General features: G+C 40.7%; 1 protein-coding gene across 1 annotated transcript in view; it reads right to left on the bottom strand.

The window, feature by feature from the left end:
* The window catches only part of PRKCQ (protein kinase C theta), a 233028-nt gene that overhangs the window by 57053 nt on the left and 154526 nt on the right, over positions 1–21449 (bottom strand). Inside the window, exons 8-12 of the mRNA XM_073589040.1 lie at positions 11067–11196; positions 9965–10074; positions 7980–8085; positions 7651–7811; positions 4615–4788 (exon numbers count right to left, since the gene is read on the bottom strand). Coding sequence (XP_073445141.1) covers positions 4615–4788; positions 7651–7811; positions 7980–8085; positions 9965–10074; positions 11067–11196 — 681 coding nt within the window. The remainder of the gene's footprint in view (positions 1–4614; positions 4789–7650; positions 7812–7979; positions 8086–9964; positions 10075–11066; positions 11197–21449) is intronic.

Raw genomic sequence — 21449 nt, 5'->3', positions numbered from 1 at the left:
GCCTGTGTGATTCAGGGAAAGTAAAACAAAAACTATCTGAGCAACTACTGTACATTTAAAAATAAACATACGGTAAACCCTTACTAAAATAGTTCCCAATCAAGTTAACATGAGTTTTCCCCTTTTTAGCTATAACTCTTAAGTCATAAGCTCCACTTTCACACCTGCTCATTAGAGGGGTGGTCCGAAATTTAAATTAATTTTCATCCTTAATCCCTATCTATCTGATGCCATAATCTAAACTATTTTCTAATATACTTGAATTAAAAATTCCACATCCTTCCCTAATTACACTATCTGATTGCTTTTCTCTCAATTTTTTTCTAATTGCTTTTTGATGATGCTTCATTTGAGTATCACCAGTGCATGCTGAGATACTCGAACAAAGCGTCATCAGGGGGCAGAGGATGCGGCCACTGCCACAGTCCCTACCACCTCCCTGAAATAGTCATCAGTGATGCTCTTTCAGGGGCTGCTGTACTAGTCCCTTCGCAATGTGCACTGTGTGACGGGCACAATGACAATGTGTTTTGTAATAAATTAAATTTACGGGATCAAATAACTAAAAATGTGCATATGTATTCACCCCTTATGCCATGAAGCCCCTAAAAATTTAGGGTGGAAGCAATTACCTTCAGAAGTCACATTATTAGTGAAAGGATGTCCACCTGTATACAATCTAAGTGTCACATGGTCTGTCAGTATATACACACCTTTTCTGAAAGGACATAGAGGCAGCAACACCATTAAGCAAGAGGCACCACTAACCAAAGACCACCATGAAGAGCAAGGAGATCTCCAAACAAGCCAAGGACAAAGTTGTTAAGAAGTACAAGTCAGGGTTGGGTTATAAAAAAAATCATAATCTCTGATCTCCCAAAGCACCATCAAATCCATTATTATTAATTTGAAAGAACTTGGTACCACAACAAACCTCCCAAGAGAGGGCCGCCCATCAAAACTCTCAGCCCGGGCAAGGAGGGCATTAATCAGAGAGTCAGCAGAGAGTCCAAAGGTAACCCTGACAGAGCTGCAGAGTTCCCAAGCAGAGACTGAACTATCTGTTCATATAATCACAATAAGCTGTATACTCTATAGAGGAGGCCTTTATAGAACAATGTTCAGAAAAAATCTTTACTTACACACAAATTTGTAAGGTTCATTTTGAGTTTGTGAAAAGACATGTGGGAGACTCCCCAAATGTATGGAGAAAGGTGCCGTGGTCAGATGAGACCAAAACTGAACATTTTGGGCACCAAAGTAAACGCTATGTCTGGCAAAAAACCAACACAGCTCATTACCCCAAGAACACCATTCCCACAGTGAAACATGATGGTGGCAGTATCATGCTGTGGGGATGTTTTTGGCAGCAGGGACAGGGAAAATGTTCCAAGCTGAGAAGATGAATGGTGCAAAATACAGGGATATTCTTGAGCAAAACTTGTTTCAGTCTGTCAGTGATTTGAGACTGGGACAGAGGTTTACCTTCTAACAAGACAATGACCAAAAGCATACTGCTAAAGCAACACTTGAGTAGTTTAAGGGGAAATGAGCAAATGTTTTGGAGCGGCCTAGTGAGAGCCCAGGCCTTAATGCAATGGAGAATCTGTGGTCAGACTTGAAGATTGCTGTTCACCAGTGGAAACCATCTAACTTGAATGAGCTGAAGCAGTTTTGCCTTGAGAAATGGGCAAAACTCCCAGTAGTAAGATGTGGAAAGCTCATAGAGACTTGTCCAAAACGACTTACAGCCATAATTGTGGCAAAGGGAGGCTCTACAAAGTAGAGGTGGGTGAATAGTTATGCACACTGATGTTTTCAGTTATTTTGTCCTTTTTACTGTTTACTTCACAATAAAAAGAAAACCAAATGTTCACAGTTATAAGTATGATCTTTACATGAACTGATGCAAACCCTCAAAAAAAAACCTGTGACATTCCAGACTGTGAGGTAGCAAAGCACGAAAAATTGCCAACGGGGGTGAATACTTTCGCAAGCCACTGTAGATTTTAACAGCTCATTTACATATAAGAAAAACATGTATTAAGACATCAGATTGGAAATATCAAGGTGTCATTTTATTCAGCTTCTTATGCCCTGCATGAAAAAAACGGATCCGCCATTTCTCTTTGCGGATCCGCTTTTTTCCCCATTGACTTTCATTATTGGCGGATCCTGACTGATTGCCGTCCGTTGCATCCGTTTTTGTGAGGATCCGCCACAATGTTAGTGTCTGTCAACATCCTCAAAGATTTCCAAACGGAGCTTGCAACGTTTTTTTGGCCGGCGGATCCTCCAGACACTGAATTAACCCCAAATTCTGTCTGGGTGCCGGACAAAAAAAAAATTCTCTCTCTCTCTCTCTCTCTCTCTCTCTCCCGGCCAGCGGTTCCTTTAAATTTCCTCATTTTTAGGATCCGTCTAAAAACGGATCCTGTGCCATCCGTTCACATCAGTTGAGAACGGATCCGCTTGTCTGCCTTTTTGGCGGATTAAGGCTGGTTTCACATTTGCGTTTTTTAGCGCTGGAAAAAAACGCATATGTGCGCATGCGTTTTTTCCCCTATATTTAACATGGGTGCGCATACCTGCGCGCTTGTAAGCGCATGTATGCGATTTTCATGCGCTGCGTTTTTTTGGGGTGTGCGTTTGTATTTTCCAGACGCAGCATGTTGCATTTTTTGGCCCTGCAAAAAAGCGCATGCGCACATATGCGCACGTTTTGCGCTAAAAATGGCCATTATAGCCTATGGATGCGCATATGTGTGCACTGGCATGCTCATGTATGCGTTTTTTTGCATATGCGTTTTTTTTTTTTAACCATGGAATTTAGGGGTTTGGGTTAGAGTTAGGGTTAGTTAAGGGGGTTTAGGGTTAGGGTTAGGGTCAGGGTCAGGGTTAGGGTTGGGGTTTGGGTCAGGGTTAGGGTTAAGTATGGTTTGGTTAAGGGTTAGGGTCAGGGTTAGGGTCAGGATTAGGGTTAAGTATGGTTTGGTTAAGGGTTAGGGTCAGGGTTAGGGTTAGGGTCAGGGTTAGGGTTAGGGTTAGGGTCAGGGTTAGGGTTAAGTATGGTTTTGTTAAGGGTTAGGGTCAGGGTTAGGGTCAGGATTAGGGTTAAGTATGGTTTGGTTAAGGGTTAGGGTCAGGGTTAGGGTTAGGGTTAGGGTTAGGGTCAGGGTTAGGGTTAAGTATGGTTTTGTTAAGGGTTAGGGTCAGGGTTAGGGTTAGGGTTAGGGTCAGGGTTAGGGTTAGGGTTAGGGTCAGGGTTAGGGTTAGGGTTAGTTAGGGTTTAGGGTTTGGGTTAGGGTTAAGTATGATTTGGTTAAGGGTTAGGGTCAGGGTTAGGGTTAGGGTTAGGGTCAGGGTTAGGGTTAGGGTTAGGGTTAGGGTCAGGGTTAGTTAGGGTTTAGGGTTTGGGTTAGGGTTAAGTATGATTTGGTTAAGGGTTAGGGTCAGGGTTAGGGTTAGGGTTAGGGTCAGGGTTAGGGTTAGGGTTAGGGTTAGTGTTAGGGTCAGGGTTAGGGTTAGGGTTAGGGTTAGTTAGGGTTTAGGGTTTGGGTTAGGGTTAAGTATGATTTGGTTAAGGGTTAGGGTCAGGGTTAGGGTTAGGGTCAGGGTTAGGGTTAGGGTTAGGGTCAGGGTTAGTAAAGTCATGGTTTGGGTTAGTGTGAGGGGCCACCTAATGTTGGGAAAAAACGCAAACGCGGTAAAAACGCACTAAAAACGCATACAAACGCATAAAAACGCTGCGTTTTTTTCATGCATGCTCATAAAAATGCTTGAAAAAAACGCAGCAGTTGTATGCTTTTGTATGCGTTTTTTCAATGCGTTTTTTTGCGGGAAAAACTCGCTGCAAAAAAAAGCAAGTGTGAAACTAGCCTAACTGATGCAAACAACTGAAGTGTGAAAGAGGCCTTAGACAGATCCTATGGACAGATTCCATTTAAAGTAGTTTTTACCGAGCACTGCCCTATAACTGCAACTAAATATTTATTGCGCTTGATTATAATAATGACTTATTCTAGTGATGCATGTGTGTTTCTATAGCCCATGGAGGATTCAGTGGAGCACAGAAACATCGAGGAACATGAAATCTGACAATACTTATAACAAGCTAATCCAGCTGTGTATAGATGAAAGAGAGGATTTTAGTTTAGATATGGCAAATTTAGGAATTTCTGCTTAGTTTTTTTTTACAGAGCAGGCAAAAATGGTAGAATCACAAGTAAGATACGTTGTGAACTACATGGTGGGCAGAAATTCTGTCCATATGGGCTCCTAAAATGTAAATCTGGAATTAAACCACCAGGACCATATGTAATTACATTTTTTTCTATTACCCTACGTCTATAATCACAGTATACTTTAGTGCTTTGTATATTACCATCTTCAATAAACCTTCACAATAAGAATACTGGTGAAGAGTGTAGGAAAGTAATAGATGTTCCATAAAGATGGTAACTGAACACGGAAACCTCCGATAATAAATTATATTCGTACCCCGCTCAACCAAAACATTACTTTAACTTCTATGTGCCTTTTATGAGGATGATGTACACAGGTGACATTGACAAAGAAGAACCTTGTCATACTGGATTATTAAAGTGCTGGTACCTTTGTCTGAAATGTACAGTATAGGTGTGTCAGGAAAGGGTGTTCCCATGCGAGAGAAAGGACTCTTTTCTCTACCATTGTGCATTCAACATCATCATCCATGAGAACCACATCTTTCTTCAAAACTTTCATTGCAAAGAACTGGTTGATCTGCTTCAGTTCTGTGAGGAAAACCTAAAGAAATGGAAGAAATACAGAAATAAGGGGATTCATTTCACTAACCCATTTCAAACAAGGAAACTGACTTAGAGACTAAACCTACAATAATGTGACATGTGCATGCTGCGCTAGTTTGCAGAAAGGAGACGACTGAAATCCTTGTGAATTCTTTTTGGTAAGGATTAAGCTAAGTATTGGCTTGAATTTCTTCTTATTTTTCTTCTTATTATTTCTTAATACTATTTTTTCATGTACTGTATCTGCTTTGCCAAGAAGGTTGCCTGTGATCAATATTTTATCCACACTTCAAGGCATCTTACTCTTCCTTTCCCTGTATTAATATGGCCTATGATCCCTTGGGACTGGCTGATACATCTGTTGAACACACATGCAATTTTTTTTCCTAAGATGCGTATCTTGAAAGAAATCATATCAAAAACCCTAAAAACTAATACTTTATTGTTAAAAGAACCCCACTCAAGGGTTCACACCACAAAGTGAACCACAACAGAAAAAAAACAAAAACTCAAGTGCCCAAAAAATTCCAATTATAACCGTAAACTTCCGCAAGATGGCTGTTGTGGACAAGTTGCATGTGCTTTGCCAGTGGAGTGTCTCTTCCATTCCTAATGTCCCCCATATGCTCCCCCACTCTCCGTCTAAATTCCCTTTTGGTCTTACCTATATAATCCTTTGGGCAGGAGCATGTAGCCAAATAAACTACTCCAGTGGTTTTACAGTTTGAAAAATCACGTTGGTAAAATGTTTTCCCCGTGGCTGAGCTACAGAAGGATTTATTAGGTTTCATCCTACTTGCTACAATCCCCACACTTAAAGAAACCACAAGGTTTCCTGTCAAGCCAAGTACCCTTCACTGCCGGTCTCTTATACAGGCTGTGCACCAACATGTCCCTTATGGACCTCCCTTTCCTGAAGGTGATGTTGGGATGTTCACCTCTCAGATCTTTGATATCAGGGTCTAACTTCAGAACATCCCAATGTTTTGTCAAAATTCTCCTAACTTCTTGATGTTTGACATCAAACATACCAATAATTCTCAGAGTATCCGTCATATCCCTCTCCGTACGTTTCTGTAAGAGTTGTTGCCTATCTGCTCTTGCTGTGAAATTATAAGCTGCATCAAGGACATGTGTCGAATAACCCTTTTCTCCTAACCTATTATACATGTCCCCAGCCTGACTATGGAAAAGGTCATTCCTAGAGCAGTTTCTCTTTAGCCTGAGGAACTGACCCTTGGGAATTCCTCTCTTGAGAGGAATTGGGTGGTGACTCTGCCAGTTAAGCAGACTATTGGTACTTGTTGGTTTACGGTAAATACTCGTGGAGATGGACCCAAAAGACTCCCTCCTAATCTTGACATCCAAGAAGGCTAGTTCCTCCTTCTCAATCTCAGAGGTAAATCTGAGTCCTATATTGTTTTGATTCAGCTCTCTTACAAAGGCCTCAAATTGCTCCTTCATCCCTGACCATACGACAAAGACATCATCTATATAGTGATACCATATAGAGATGTATTCTTGCCACCACTTAGTGTCATCTCCGAAGACAATAGTTTCCTCCCACCAGCCCAGGAACAAATTTGCTCCTGTACATGTTTTTAATCTTTCTGGGGTATAGGGTCCTCCTTATCATAGGATTACCTCTGTATAGTGATAGGGGTCCCTTTAGCATTCGGGAAGGGGATTCCCTAGTGGCTGCAGGGTGTAATAGGGTCCCTAGGGAGAGTCATCATTGAGCGGGGGCGCCACAACGTCCCCCCTAGGATGCCAACCTCCACGGCTAGGAAGGTGTGAATACTAGATTTCATCAGGGACTCCTAGTTAATCCCCATCTCTATTTTATAATTGGAATTTTTTGGGCACTTGAGTTTTTGTTTTGTTTCTGTTGTGTTCACTTTGTGGTGTGAACCCTTGAGTGGGGTTCTTTTAACAATAAAGTATTCGTTTTTAGGGTTTTTGATATGATTTTTGGTTAGAGACCCTGGCTATAAATCATATTCAGAGTTGTATCATGAAAGAACAAATATACCCAGAGCTATTTAATGCAAAGGAAAAGCCAAAAATAAAAAAAATTGTTTTATTGAAATTTGTCTTGATTTATTTGTTTCCTGAAGTATTACAGAATGCCGATATTGTGTTACTTTAGTAAATACATAGAAACTTTTAAAAGTGCATATTGTTTGTAATGCATCAGTCTCTTTTTTATTCTCTTAGTAGCCAATATTATTCTTACTGTAATAGTAAAGAAACACTTCCATGAAAGTTTTTATTCTCTTAATATATTGCAGTCTTCATATTATATGGCACTGTGTACTTACAATTGCTCATTTTGTCTTTCTACTTTAATTCTTCTCTTTTCCATTAGGCCTATGACATCAGGTAATTAAAAACAGACTAGCTGAATCCTTCTAAGCTCTATGTAGAAACAGGAATCTCTTTTACCTGCATGAGTCAGCACTATAAGTACAATTCTACATCAGTGCAAAATCCCTGGCAGCCTAGCGCCACTCCTTCAACTCTTGACCCAATGTTTCACTCCTCCCCCTTGTCAGAGACTTTGCACTGGTGTATAATTGAAGTTTTAATGATGTCTCAGGCAGGAAAAAAGTGACTTCCTTTTCTACATAGAGCTTAGAAGGACTCAGCTAGTCGGTTTTTAATTATGTGATATTATAGACATATAAGAGAAAAATTGGGTAGAAAGGCAAAATGAGCAATTTTAAGTACATAGTGCTATATAATATGTTGACTGCAATGTAGTAAAAGGATAAAAACTTTCATGGGAGTGCTTCTTTAATGTAATTTACCATACGAATGTTGATATTCCAAAACAAGGTGGTGATCTGTGAAGTGTTACCTTTCCAAAGCTTCCCTTTCCCAGCATTTTATGCAATACAAAGTCATCAAATGTCACTTTAATGTGACTGCATGGCTCTTCTATCCTCATTGCCGGCCCAACCGTGTTCTCTGCATATTTAGGCTGTTCTACTGGTGACTCCCAAGAAATACCTTGAGACTCTGGTATATACAGATTTAGAGAGAAGAAAATATAGTACGTAGGTCAATAATGAAAATAGAGCATATAAATAATAAGTATAAAATTTAATTCCAATGCAAACATAATGGAGGAAGCCAATCATGTTGCTAATCACACTGTATGTTCTTGTACATCATCATGCCTTGTACCTTTCTTCACAGATAGTACTACAGCTTGATCCTGAAATGTGCTCCTGTCACCAACTTCAATAGGCCCCTCTCTGTAGATATGTTCAGATGCTCTCTGTCGCCTACCCTAAATTCGGAACAAAAGTATAACACAAAATATTTATAATTCGCAACTTCTCTTCTCCCACTAGATCTTTGCCACTTAATTTCAGATAAAAAAGACTCTGATTCTTGCAATGTGTCACTTACCAGGCTGCTTGCTGTAGTTTTATTAAAATCAATATTTTATAAGTAGGAGATCATCACTAGAGTATATCTGCTGCCAATTAATCTTCCATATTCATGACCTATGTATAACTTCGTTCCCACCACTGATTTGAACCTTTCTGCCTATGTACAGTGAACACAGACAGCTGACAATCCGGGTCTCTGCTCTTGTATGCTGCTCTCAGATGGGGTAGCAAAACCCTGGTGACAAATTCCCTTTATAGGATTATAAAGGCAACACAGATTTATAAAGAAGATCCCAAGAGTGCTGAAATGATTGGTTCATAAACCAACATTGGACAACCCATGTTATCTGGCACACTACTACATAAGAATACACCAGTATTAAATACGGCTCAGAATAGGAGGAGGTTGCCTTTCAAAACTTGAATTGGGAATGTATCTGAAGTGAACTCCTACCTATAATCATGAATCGTGTTGTAAAAAAATAATTAAAGAGAACCTGTAACCAGAATTTTCCCCATATAAAGTATGGCCAGCACCTGTACGTCTTCTGTTAGGCCAGGTTCACATAACGCTATGTGAACCTGGCCTTACAGAATTCTAGATGCTGTATATATGTCCACTATGTGCTCTGAAAACGCAAAAATAGTTTTGATTATACTCACCTATAGTCCGGTCCAGTCTGATAGGTGTCGCTGGTTTTGATCCAGTGCCTCCTCTCTGCTTGTAATTGCCATCTTCCATCTTGCTTCATGTGGATGATGTGTCCTACGTCATTTACACAGTGTCCTTCATCGCACACCTGCGCATGCGCACTTCTATGCCCTGCCGAGGGCAAAGCAAAGTACTGAAGTGTGCATGTGCCCTTTGGTCATTCCTTTGTGTGGATGACTAAGGATGCGTCATCCACATGAAACAAGAACGAGGATGGCGATTGCAAGAAGAGAGGAGGCCCTGGACCAAGACCAGTGATGCCCATCGAACTGGACCGCCCCGTAGGTGAGTATTTTAAAAGCTATTTTTTTGTGTTCTGTAGAGCGCATTTGGGTCATAATACAGCATTGTAGAAAGCTGTCACATGAAATGTTTGATTCAGCCTGCATTCTAAATGGAAGATATGATACTAATGTGAACACTGCCTATGTAATTTGTGATAAATGTGATGAAATCCATTTCAGTTTTAGAAAGTGAGAAATAGCAATAAATGGGAATCTGAAGCTTTTCACGTTCACTTCACACTGGCTTAGAAGTCATTTCCCATGTTCTTTTTTATTAATTGGGCCACTCTAAATAGTGGATACTAAACTTTCCGTGTGGATGTTTCTCTTTTACTCTTCTGAAAAATGCTTTTTTGTGGAAAAAGTCAGGATATAGAATGCATAGTAGTAAATGTGGTTCAGATCACATTTGGCTTATGAACTTAGATGGAAATGTAGTATGTAAATCAATAATAAAAATACAGTATATACATAATAAGTATAAGTAGACGGTACAGGAGGGGCCATTTATATAGATACCCCAGGGTGGGCCATTTATAAAGTTGGATCCAACATGGCTGACTTCCAAATGGCTGCCATGGTCACCACCCATCTTGAAAAGTTTTCCCCTTCCCATATACACAAACAGGAAGTTGATATCACCAACCATTCCCATTTTATTTAGGAGTGTCCATATAAATGGCCCACCCTGTATATCAGTGCACATTTCATTTCACTACATGAGAATGTAAATGCTAATGGAGCGATGTAAAGCTTCCAGGCATGATCACTAATTACCTGTTGTGTGCTCTCAATCATTGCCAGCGCTTCTGCCATCAGCTTCTGATTAACCCCACATAGGTTCGCTACTTTACTTTCACACTTGTGATGAACATTCATACCACATTCTTTATAAAAAAAAGGACAAAAACAATGATTATAGTTTCTTGAATAAATCACTAGTAATGAAAAAAAATCTGGCGCCATACAGCAATTTTCATCAACTTACTAGCTGTATTTGGCATACTTATAGGGTTATTCCAAACAATGAAACTTTGGCTATATGATCACTTTCTGATCAGCTGAGGTCCTGTTGCCTGTTCCTCCATAAGCATGAGAATGTGCAATGAAATGCCCTTTCGGGATGGAGTGGTGTCTGAGGGTGCGCGCCTCCGGCAGTCTCGTGGGCAATGAATGGAGCAAAGATACCAAAGTGCAGCACTCGTTTTCTCTGGCTGTCCCATAGACAATTAATGAAATGGTGGTACACATGCTTCATTCCAGAGGGGCATTCTAGAGTGGGATTGATGAAGGTCCAGTTGGGCTGACCTCCGTACTGTGGGTGGGTGATATTTTTCAATGTTGGAAATAAGACAGCCTAATAACGTGTTCCTAAAAATCAATAGGGAATGAGTCTCTGTCAGACGCCTCTAACAATAACTTATCCATTGCAGGGATAAAAGGAGCGTCCTACTAAAATTTGCAGGTCGAGCCAAATCGCGTCTATGGGCATAATTCAGATGCAAGTAGAGTACAACAGTAGTGAATGGGGGTTTACAAAACCATATTGTTGCTCTTTTTCTTTAATGATTGTTGCATGTACGTTATAAACTTAATTAAATTCCATATAAAGTACATAGTAAAAATAAACTGTTATCAATTTAGAAAGTTAAAGCTCTAAATACACCTTTGCGGTAAATCTAGACAGTGCCTGATGATGGAAATAAGCAGTAGATACTATCTCATAGGGTCAGTAATTATTTCTTGAGTTGCCAATAAAATCTTCCGAATAGCTGAAACCACAGGCGGTATTTCTCAGGCAGTGTAAAATAGCGTTGGTGCTATAGATAGAATAACTGCTCTTCTATACTGCCGTCAATAAGAAGACTCCTAGACTTACCTACACACTTTAATCCTTGCTTTGCCAGGCCCCACAGAAGCGTCCCACAGTGTTCACAGAAGGTTGGACTTTTATAATTGTATGATTTAAATCTGTGAGGCATGTCTATCTTAAATCTCTCCTTGTGGAGCTGTGAAAAGATAGGTCATTGGAATCTACTGAGCATTGGAATATGACATTTTACAATAAGATACAATCCAAGTTCTGAGGCTTAGATATTGTATTCAGGGTGTGCGGCATTCATTACAGTCATTATTATCATTGTGATATGCAGGTAAAATGTGGTATGTATTATATGCACTGAGAGGTGCTTGCGGGTCATGTTCTTTGATGTGACAGCAGTGCAATGGGTCATGTTCCAGTTATTCGTTAAATATTTTTAACACACAGTGCCTTGAAAAAGTTTTCATACTCTGTGAACTTTTCAGCAGTTTTACATATTACGCCCACATACTTAAATATATTTGATGTGATTTAATAACACAAAGCAGTAAGTATTTGTGAAGTTCAAAGGAAATGATATGTCGTTTTCTAAATATTTAAAAAATTAAATCTGAATATTGTGAAGTGCATTTGTATCCAGCCTCCCTGAGATTTATAGGATCACCCTTCACTGCAATTAGTACTGCAAATCTTTAGGGGTCTCTCTCTCCCAGCATTGCATATCTAGAGGCTCAAAATTTTGCCCATTCTTCTTTGCAAACTAGCTCTACCTCAGTGAAATTGGATGGAGGCATCTGTGAATAGCAATTTTCAAGTCTTTCCACAGATTCTCAATTTAGATCTGGACTGTGACTGTGTCATTCAAACACATGAGTTTGCTTTTATCTAAACCATTTCATTGTGACTCTGGCAGTATGTTTAAGGTCATTGTCCTGCTAGAAGATAAACCTATGCCTCAGTCATGTCTTTTGAAGCCTCTAACAGGTTTTCCTCCAGGATTGCCCTGTATTTACCCAACTCAATCTTCTCATTAGCTCTGACAAGATTCCCTGTCCCTGCTGAAGAAAAGCATCCTGCAGCATGATGCTGCCACCACCATGTTTGATGCTGGGGATGGTGTTTTCAGAGTGATGTACAGTGTTAGTTTTCTGCCACAGATAGCCTTTTGCATTTAGCCCAAATTGTTCTACTTTGGTGTCATCTGACCAAAGCACCTTCTTCCATACATTCCTCTTTGAAAACTGCAAATTAACTTCTCATGGCTTAATTTCAAAAATGGCTTTCTTCTTGCCACTATTCCAAAAAGACCAGATTTATGGCGTATACAACTAATACTATTGATTGTCCTGTGGACAGATTCTCTGACCTGAGCTGTGGATCTCTGAAACTCCACCAGACTGACCATGGGTCTCTTGGCTGATTTTCTAATTAGTGCTCTACTTGCTTGGGATGTCAGTTTAGGTGGACAACCATGTCTTGGTAGGTTTGCAGTTGTGCCATACTCCTTCCATTGTTAGATGGAGAATTGAGCACTGCTCCCTGAGATGTTTAGAGATTGGGCTATTACTGTATAACACAACTCTGCTTTACTCTTCTCCACAACTTTATCCCTGACCTGTCTTGGTTTTCATAATACTGTTTTATCCCTAGTGTTATCAAACAAACTTCTGAGGCCTTCACAGAACAGCTGTAGTTATACTGAATTTAAATTACACACAGGTGGACTCAATTTACTAATTATGTGACTTCTCAAGGCAATTGGTCACTCAGGATTTTATTTAATGATATCAGGCTACTGGGGACTGAATACAAATGTTCATCATAATTGTCATATTTATATTTTTAAAATTAGAAATCCATGTATCAATTTTTTTCTACTTAACAACTAAATGCCACTTTGTGTTAGTATATCACATAAAATCCCAATACAATGTATTTAATTTTGGGGGGTAACATGAAAAAATGTGGAAATGTTTATGCGGACAGGGACCAGATTGAAACAAAACAAAATCCTCTAAACTGCATGCTCACAAATGCCAGAAGCCTGACAAACAAGATGGAAGAACTGGAACCAGAACTATCTACAGGTAACTATGACATAGTGGGAATAACCGAGACATGGTTAGATGAAAGCTATGACTGGGCAGTTAACTTACAGGGTTACAGTCTGTTTAGAAAGGATCATAAAAATCGGAGAAGAGGAGGGGTTTGTCTTTATGTAAAGTCTTGTCTAAAGTCCACTTTAAGGGAAGATATTAGCGAAGGGAATGAGGATGTCGAGTTCATATGGGTCGAAATACATGGAGGGAAAAATAGTAACAAAATTCTTGTTGGAGTCTGCTACAAACCCCCAAATATACAGTAACAGAAATCATAGAAAGTCTACTACTTAGGCCTGTTTCACACATCAGTTTTTTCAAATCAGTCAAAATCCGCCAAAAAGTGAAAATGGCGGATCCGCTTTTCTTGTGGCGGATCTGCCATTTTTTTCCCATAGAGATACATTAGTGGCGGATTTTGGCAGATGGTCGTCTGTTACGTCCGCTATTCGGCGGATCCGTCTGAGGTGAACGGACTTTGCAACGTTTTTTGGCGCCGTCAAAATGGCGGGAGACGGCGGATCCGCCATCATCCATCATGCGATAGAATGGGCGCCTATGGGCGGCGGATCCACCGGGATCCGCTATTTTGCGTAATCCGCCGGTGGAATCCGCTAAATCGCACTGAGCATGCTCAGAAAAAAAGATACTTTTCCAGACAGTCCAAAAACTATATAAGGTGGGCTAATTAATCATTGGGCCCAGACATCCGGCACCAGCCACACTGAAGAGACAGAGCCAGAGCCAGACAGACAGCACCTGCCTAGCAGCAAGACCCCCAGCTGAGCTATAAAACCTGCCCAGCAGCAAGACTCCCAGCTGCAAGACTCCTGGAGCAAGAGGCCTGACAGCACCTGCCCAGCAGCAAGCACCAAGCCAGGACGGAGAGGCCTGCTACCAAAGCCTGCAATTGAGTGAGTATTAAACTATTTGTGTGGGGCATGTCTGTGTGTCTGTGGCTTGTCTGCCTGTGTGTGTGGTCTGTCTGTGTGTGTGTGGCCTGCGTGTGAGTTTGGCCTGCATGTTTGTGTGAGTGGTCTGCTTTCCTGCATGTATGTTCGTGGCCTCCCAGTGTTGCATGTCTCTGTGTGTGTGTGTATTTTTATTATGCTTTTTTTCCCATACTTTAAATGTTTTTCTGTTACATGTGTACTGAATTTTATTTTCATAGTACTGTAATTTTATTTCCATATTTGCAATTGTGCTGTGATTGTGTTGTGTTGCCTGTATGTGTGTGGTCTGCCTTCCTGCATGTATGTTCGTGGCCTGCCAGTGTTGCATGTCTGTGTGTGTGTGTATTTTTATTATGCCTTTTTTTCATACTTTAATTGTTTTTCTGTTGCATGTGTACTGAATTTTATTTTCATAGTACTGTAATTTTATTTCCATATTTGCAATTGTGCTGTGTATTGTATTTGGTATAACTGGTGTTGTATGTGGTGTTTCTGTTGTATATTACTGTTTTTTTATTTTTCATTTATTGTGGTATTTAAAATAAAGAGCAGAGTAGTTCCTACTTGTGAAAAAAAATATAAATTTTTTTTAATAAAAACTGTTTTTAAAAACTGTCCGTTGTATTATTTTAAAACCAGGTAAAATTAAGTATGGGTATATGTGTAAAAAAGGTTACATTAAGTGTTGGTTTTTGGTATACAAGTGTGGTTATATTCACAAGTGAGAGATTGTAAGGGAATTTACACATGCAAACACTTGGGTATACTCTCAGTGAGAGTTTCAGGGCAAACACGGGTATACTCTCAGTGAGAGTTTCAGTGAATTACACACATGCAAACACATTTGGGTATACTCTCAGTGAGAGTTTCAGGGAATTACACACATGCAAACACATTTGGGTATACTCTCAGTGAGAGTTTCAGGGAATTACACACATGCCAACACATTTGGGTATACTCTCAGTGAGAGTTTCAGGGAATTACACACATGCAAACACTTGGGTATACTCTCAGTGAGAGTTTCAGGGAATTACACACATGCAAACACTTGGGTATACTCTCAGTGAGAGTTTCAGGGAATTACACACATGCAAACACTTGGGTATACTCTCAGTGAGAGTTTCAGGGCAAACACTTGGGTATACTCTCAGTGAGAGTTTCAGGGCAAACACGGGTATACTCTCAGTGAGAGTTTCAGGGAATTACACACATGCAAACACATTTGGGTATACTCTCAGTGAGAGTTTCAGTAAATTACACACATGCAAACACATTTGGGTATACTCTCAGTGAGAGTTTCAGGGAATTACACACATGCAAACACTTGGGTATACTCTCAGTGAGAGTTTCAGGGCAAACACTTGGGTATACTCTCAGTGAGAGTTTCAGGGCAAATACGGGTATACTCTCAGTGAGAGTTTCAGGGAATTACACACATGCAAACACATTTCGGTATACTCTCAGTGAGAGTTTCAGTAAATTACACACATGCAAACACATTTGGGTATACTCTCAGTGAGAGTTTCAGAGAATTACACACATGCAAACACATTTGGGTATACTCTCAGTGAGAGTGTCAGGGAATTACACACATGCAAACACATTTGGGTATACTCTCAGTGAGAGTTTCAGGGAATTACACACATGCAAACACTTGGGTATACTCTCAGTGAGAGTTTCAGGGAATTACACACATGCAAACACTTGGGCATACTCTCAGTGAGAGTTTCAGGGCAAACACTTGGGTATACGCTCAGTGAGAGTTTCAGGGAATTACACACATTAATAACAATGAAGAATTTTTTTATGCTACTAAATTTCTCTTTATACTTGCAGATCCAGCCAGCAAGGTTGCAGCAGAACCGTCAGCAAGGTTGCAGCAGACCCGCCCGCAAGGTTGCAGCAGAGCATCCTAGGAAAACACTTCAGTTTTCCAAGTAAGTATAAAGGCCTGAAAGCTTATTTAATCCTTTGTATAGTAGCTAAACAAGCGTCTTTATACTTACAGATCCAGCCAGCAAGGTTGCAGCAGAACTGCCAGCAAGATTGCAGCAGACCCGCCAGCAAGGTTGCAGCAGAGCATCCTAGGAAAACACTTCAGTTTTCCAAGTAAGTATAAAGGTGTGAAAGCTTATTTAATCCTTTGTATAGTAGCTAAACAAGTGTGTTTATACTTACAGATCCAGCCAGCAAGGTTGCAGCGGAACCGCCAGCAAGGTTGCAGCAGACCCGCCAGCAAGGTTGCAGCAGAGCATCCTAGGAAAACACTTCAGTTTTCCAAGTAAATATAAAGGCCTGAAAGCTTATTTAATTCTTTGTATAGTAGCTAAACAAGTGTCTTTCTACTTACAGATCCAGCCAGCAAGGTTGCAGCAAACCTGCCAGCAAAACCGCAGCAGTTTAATATGTCTTCTTCAGGGAGCTCCCCCTCACAGCATCAGCGAACTGAGGTAAAAATTTTATTTTTTTCATTTTTTTAAGCCTATATGCATGTATTATGTTTTCACAGGAGGCTGAATCTGAGGAGCTTCCAGGAGGAGACATGCAAGGTGGAGAAATGCAAGAAGGGGGCGTGCAGAGTGTAAGTTTAGCAGATAAAAAAACACATACATACATAATGCTACACCCAACACAAACATTCATCACAGCACACACAATAACTACGCATCCATACAACCCTAAATTTTTTTTTTTTTTTTACAGTCTTCAGAATCCGGTGGCCACACTAGAGCGACTCCCAGGACATCCCAGCGTCGTCGACGTGCTGCATCTGGTGGTCGGCGAGCGGTAAGTAACACTTTATTTGGGTGATTGATTAATGAACCTCATGTGTTTGAATGTAATCATTTTTTTGTTTATTTCTTTTTCTTCACAGGTTTCACAGCGTGCTCCCCAACGACATGTGGAAGACGCTCTTGTTATTGATGTCGACCTCCTCATTGAGGTTGTCCAACCACGGGAGCCGCTGTGGAACATGGCAAACCTCCTACATGCCGACCAATCAACCACCCAACGGCTATGGGATGAGGTGTGTTCGGAGGTTGTAGAGAACTGGGAGGAGCTCGATGCGAGAGCCAGGGATTTTGTGCGTAAGTATTCCAATTTCAGTAACCTATATTCCAGCATGTGAAGTGTTGAATACTAACCACTTTTTTTTTTTCCTTCACAGGTGACAGGGTTATCATACGGTGGCGGTCGCTCAGGAATCGCTTCAAGAGGGACTTCAACAAGGAGATGCAGGCCCCGAGTGGATCGGGAGGACGCAGGAGCACCCCGTATAAACATTACAGAGCCCTGTCATTCCTCCTGTCAACGATGGTGAGCAGAAGGTAAATATTCCACACACCATTTCTGTAGTACAAATGTTTACATGTTTAACCTATTTTTTTTCAGCAATGTTAAATGAAATATAAATATATTAACATATATTTTTTTCTCTTTTCTTTAGCACCGCCTGCAGCACTCGGGAGCCTGCTTCTGAGTTGCCTCCCTCTGGAAGGATCCCTTCGGAGACCGCCACCGTGACCACATCGAGGTATCCGACCCCTCTCTACCTTCCCTCTTGTCTCGTCCCTCTATTCCCTCCACCAGCACTGCAGCAGCAGGGCAGACTTCATCACATGAAGCTGCTGGTGACAACTTACAGTACCCTTTACCCCACCCCTCTGACACTGCCGCAACATCTCTACCAACTTTTGGTTCTGGCCGGCAGCGTCTGAGAGGTCAGGAAAGGATGACCTTGTCTGACTGTTTGAGTCTGAACTCATCCGTCCAGAATGGTTTCCACACTTATGGACAACAGTTAGCTTCTGGGTTGAACATGATAAATCAAAGTATCATGGAACTCAGAAGCTACATGGAACGGATTAATGCAGAGTCAAACCAGACGCCGAGACATATTTTTTTTCAGTCAGTTGTCCGGCAAATGGAAGGTTTAAGTACTCACCAGCAGATGCATGTGATGCAAGTCTGTCACAATGCTCTAGTGGCTGTACTCTCCGAAGCATCCCATTCTACCCATGCACCTATTCCATCACATCCTCCCTCTGTCCATCCTTCCCCCGTTCATCCTTCCACCACCATCCATCATCCTACCACCATCCATCCTCCTACCACTCCCTCTCCTTTCTCTAGTTCCCCATTCCATTCTTCCTAGTACCTTCCTTCCCCATTGCATTATACCCCAATGCCCTCACCATCAACTCCCGTCCCAACCTCATGTTTTCAACCCCTCTTCCACTTCTGATCCTCAGCAACTCCCTTCCCAGTCCTACACCCCCCCTCGATGTAGTCAACCCTGTTAACCCCTCCGCTGATATCTCCACCCAACAATATCGGCATCTGTAATCTGTTATATATTTAATTTTATAAAAAAAATAAACAGTTTTCTGAAAAAAAGAAAAACAGTTTCTCAAATAATAAAACATTTTATAATTTTGAAAAAAAATTGAAAAATAAACATGTTTGTTTCAAAATAATTTTATTGTGTATTTTCCTTTTTTTCTTAAGTTCTTGGACAAAGGTTGAAAGTACACCGGTGGTGTACAGATACAAATACACAGCACATGGTAACATTTCAAAGTAAACCGGTGGTGTACAGATACAAATACACAACACATGGTAACATTTCAAAGTACACCGGTGGTGTACAGATACAAATACACAACACTTGGTAAACTACACTGGTGGTGTACAGGTAATAAAACACAACACTGTTATTACCCAAAATTTTTGTAAAGGTGTCAAAACTAAAAAAGGAAAAATTACTAAAGTTTTTCTTATCCAAAAAAGGAACCTTAGTAAAAAAAAAAAAAAAAAAAATATACCTTGTCATCTTGCCACTCCAATCTTCCTTCTGGTGACAGAAAATAATCCGCAAATGTGTCCCTCATTCTTGACACTGACCCAGTACTCCGAACACTTGTCTGCTGATAATCCCACAAAGTGGTTTCACAAACATTTTCTTCCATGGAAACAGGTTCCTTTGAAAGTACAAAGTTGTGCAGGATGACACATGCCTTCACCACCTCATCCACAGTGTCAGCTTTCATTTTTATGGCCGTCAACAGCACTCTCCATTTTGCAGTTAAAATCCCAAAAGCTCACTCCACCACTCTTCGAGCTCTGGTCAATCGATAGTTAAATATTTTTTTCCCGTGTGTCAATCCATGACTACCATATGGCTTGAGAAGATGTTTGGACAGCTGAAATGCGTCATCACCAACACACACAAATGGCATTGGTGGGCCTGTTGTTCCAGGGAGTGGTCTTGGAGGTAGGAAATCAAAATTGTCTTCATACAAATGACGTCTCAATGCGGACATCTTGAAGACCTGAGAATCATTTGAACGACCATACGCACCAATGTCCACGGCAATAAATTTGCAGATTGCGTCTGCAATGGCCATAAGCACAATTGAAAAGAATTTCTTGTAGTTGAAAAATTCTGATCCAGATCCAATGGGTTTCACAATCCTAATATGCTTCCCATCCACAGCACCAACGCAATTTGGAAACTGGCAGATTTGTTCAAAGTTGTCCGCAATCTCCAGCCACCTCTCCTGTGTTGGCTGTGGGATGTATTCCTCGGGTAGACAATCCCACAACGCCCGGCAGGTCTGTAGGACAATTCCAGATATTGTTGAAATCCCAAGCCGGAACTGGTAATGGAGGGAGGTGAAGGATTCTCCAGTTGCCAGGAATCTGGAAAAAAAAGGGAAAAAAGTAAAATTTATGCAAACTACAAGCCATAACATAACAATAAAAGTCTGCAGAATCTGAAACATTTTAAAAAATAGATTACTTACCGAAGGGTCACCATCAAACGCTCCGCCGGTGAAATAGAAAAGCGCATGTAGGTATCCCGTCTCCGGATTTGCGCTCCAACACGCTCCACCAATATCTCGAACAGGTCCTGTCTCATGCGCACATAGTTGAAGAACTTGTCCGGATTCTCCCTCAATTCAAGAGAGAATGTAGAAAACACGCCAAGGGTAAACCTCTGTGCATTTATCGGATGAATCCACTGCCGTCGTCTCTTCTTTCTCCAACGCAGGATTTGCAGTCTTCTTTTCTCCCTCTGGAGAGCAATAATTGCCAACCGATTGCAGTGAAGATCAAATTCCACACAGAAGCTGTTAATACTTGCAATAACTCCTTCCATCGCTGCCACTAGCTCTACAACCTTTCAAAGATATTGTTTTACAACACCATAGATATAGTTTTCCCTAGTTTCCAGTATCCAATCATATTTGGGAGCATTTTCCAAGAGCCAATCATATTTGGGAGCATCCCATTTTGAAGGTGTGGAAAAATGGATCCATCAGAAAACGGATCCAACGGATGGCAAAAATGGATGCCAGCGGATGGAACGGATCCGGTTTTTGACGGATCCGCACAGAAATCAGTCTAGCGGATCCATCAAAAAACGGAGCCGTACCATCCGCTTGCATCCATTTTTACACATTTTAGCAGATCCGCCATTTTCACTTTTTGGCGGATTTTGACTGATTTGAAAAAACTGATGTGTGAAACAGGCCTAAGGCAGATAGATGAAGCTGCAACCCATAATGAGGTCCTTGTTATGGGGGACTTTAACTACCTGGATATTAACTGGGAAACAGAGACCTGCGAAACCCATAAAGGCAACAGGTTTCTGCTAATAACCAAGAAAAAATATCTTTCACAATGTGTGCAGAATCCAATCAGAGGAGCAGCACTTTTAGACCTAATACTATCTAATAGATCTGACAGAATAACAAATCTGCAGGTCGCTGGGTATCTAGGAAATAGTGACCTCAATATTGTACAGTTTCATTTGGACTTGGCAGGGAGTCACAAAAACACTGAACTTTAGGAAGGCAAAGCTTGACCAGCTTAGAGATGCCCTTAATCTGGTTGACTGGGACAATGTCCTCAGAAATAAGAACACAGAAAATAAATGGGAAATGTTTAAGAACATCCTTAATAGGCACTGTAAGCGGTTTATACCTTGTGGGAATAAAAGACAAGAAATAGGAAAAACCCAATGTGACTAAACAAAAAAGTAAGAGGGGCAATTACCAGTAAAAAGAAAGCATTTAAACTACTAAAGCAGGATGGCACCGTTGAAGCTCTAAAAACTATAGGGAGAAATATACTTTATCTAAAAAACTAATTAAAGCTGCCAAAAAGGAAACAGAGAAGCACATTGCTAAGGAGAGTAAAACTAATCCCAAACTGTTCAACTATATCAATAGTAAAAGAAGCAAAAGTGAAAGTGTAGGCCCGTTAAAAAATTGTGAGCAAAGTATGGTTGTAGATGAAAAGGAAAAAGCTAATATCGTATATACTCGTGTATAAGCCAAGTTTTTCAGCACATTTTTTGTGATCCTAAGAATTTTATAGAT

Source organism: Dendrobates tinctorius, unplaced genomic scaffold (genome assembly GCF_039654945.1).
Source record: "Dendrobates tinctorius isolate UK_male_01 unplaced genomic scaffold, ASM3965494v1 ptg000105l, whole genome shotgun sequence".
NCBI lineage: Eukaryota > Metazoa > Chordata > Amphibia > Anura > Dendrobatidae > Dendrobates > Dendrobates tinctorius.
The sequence above is the reverse complement of the archived record's forward strand: the minus strand, read 5'-3'. Positions and strand labels throughout refer to the sequence as shown.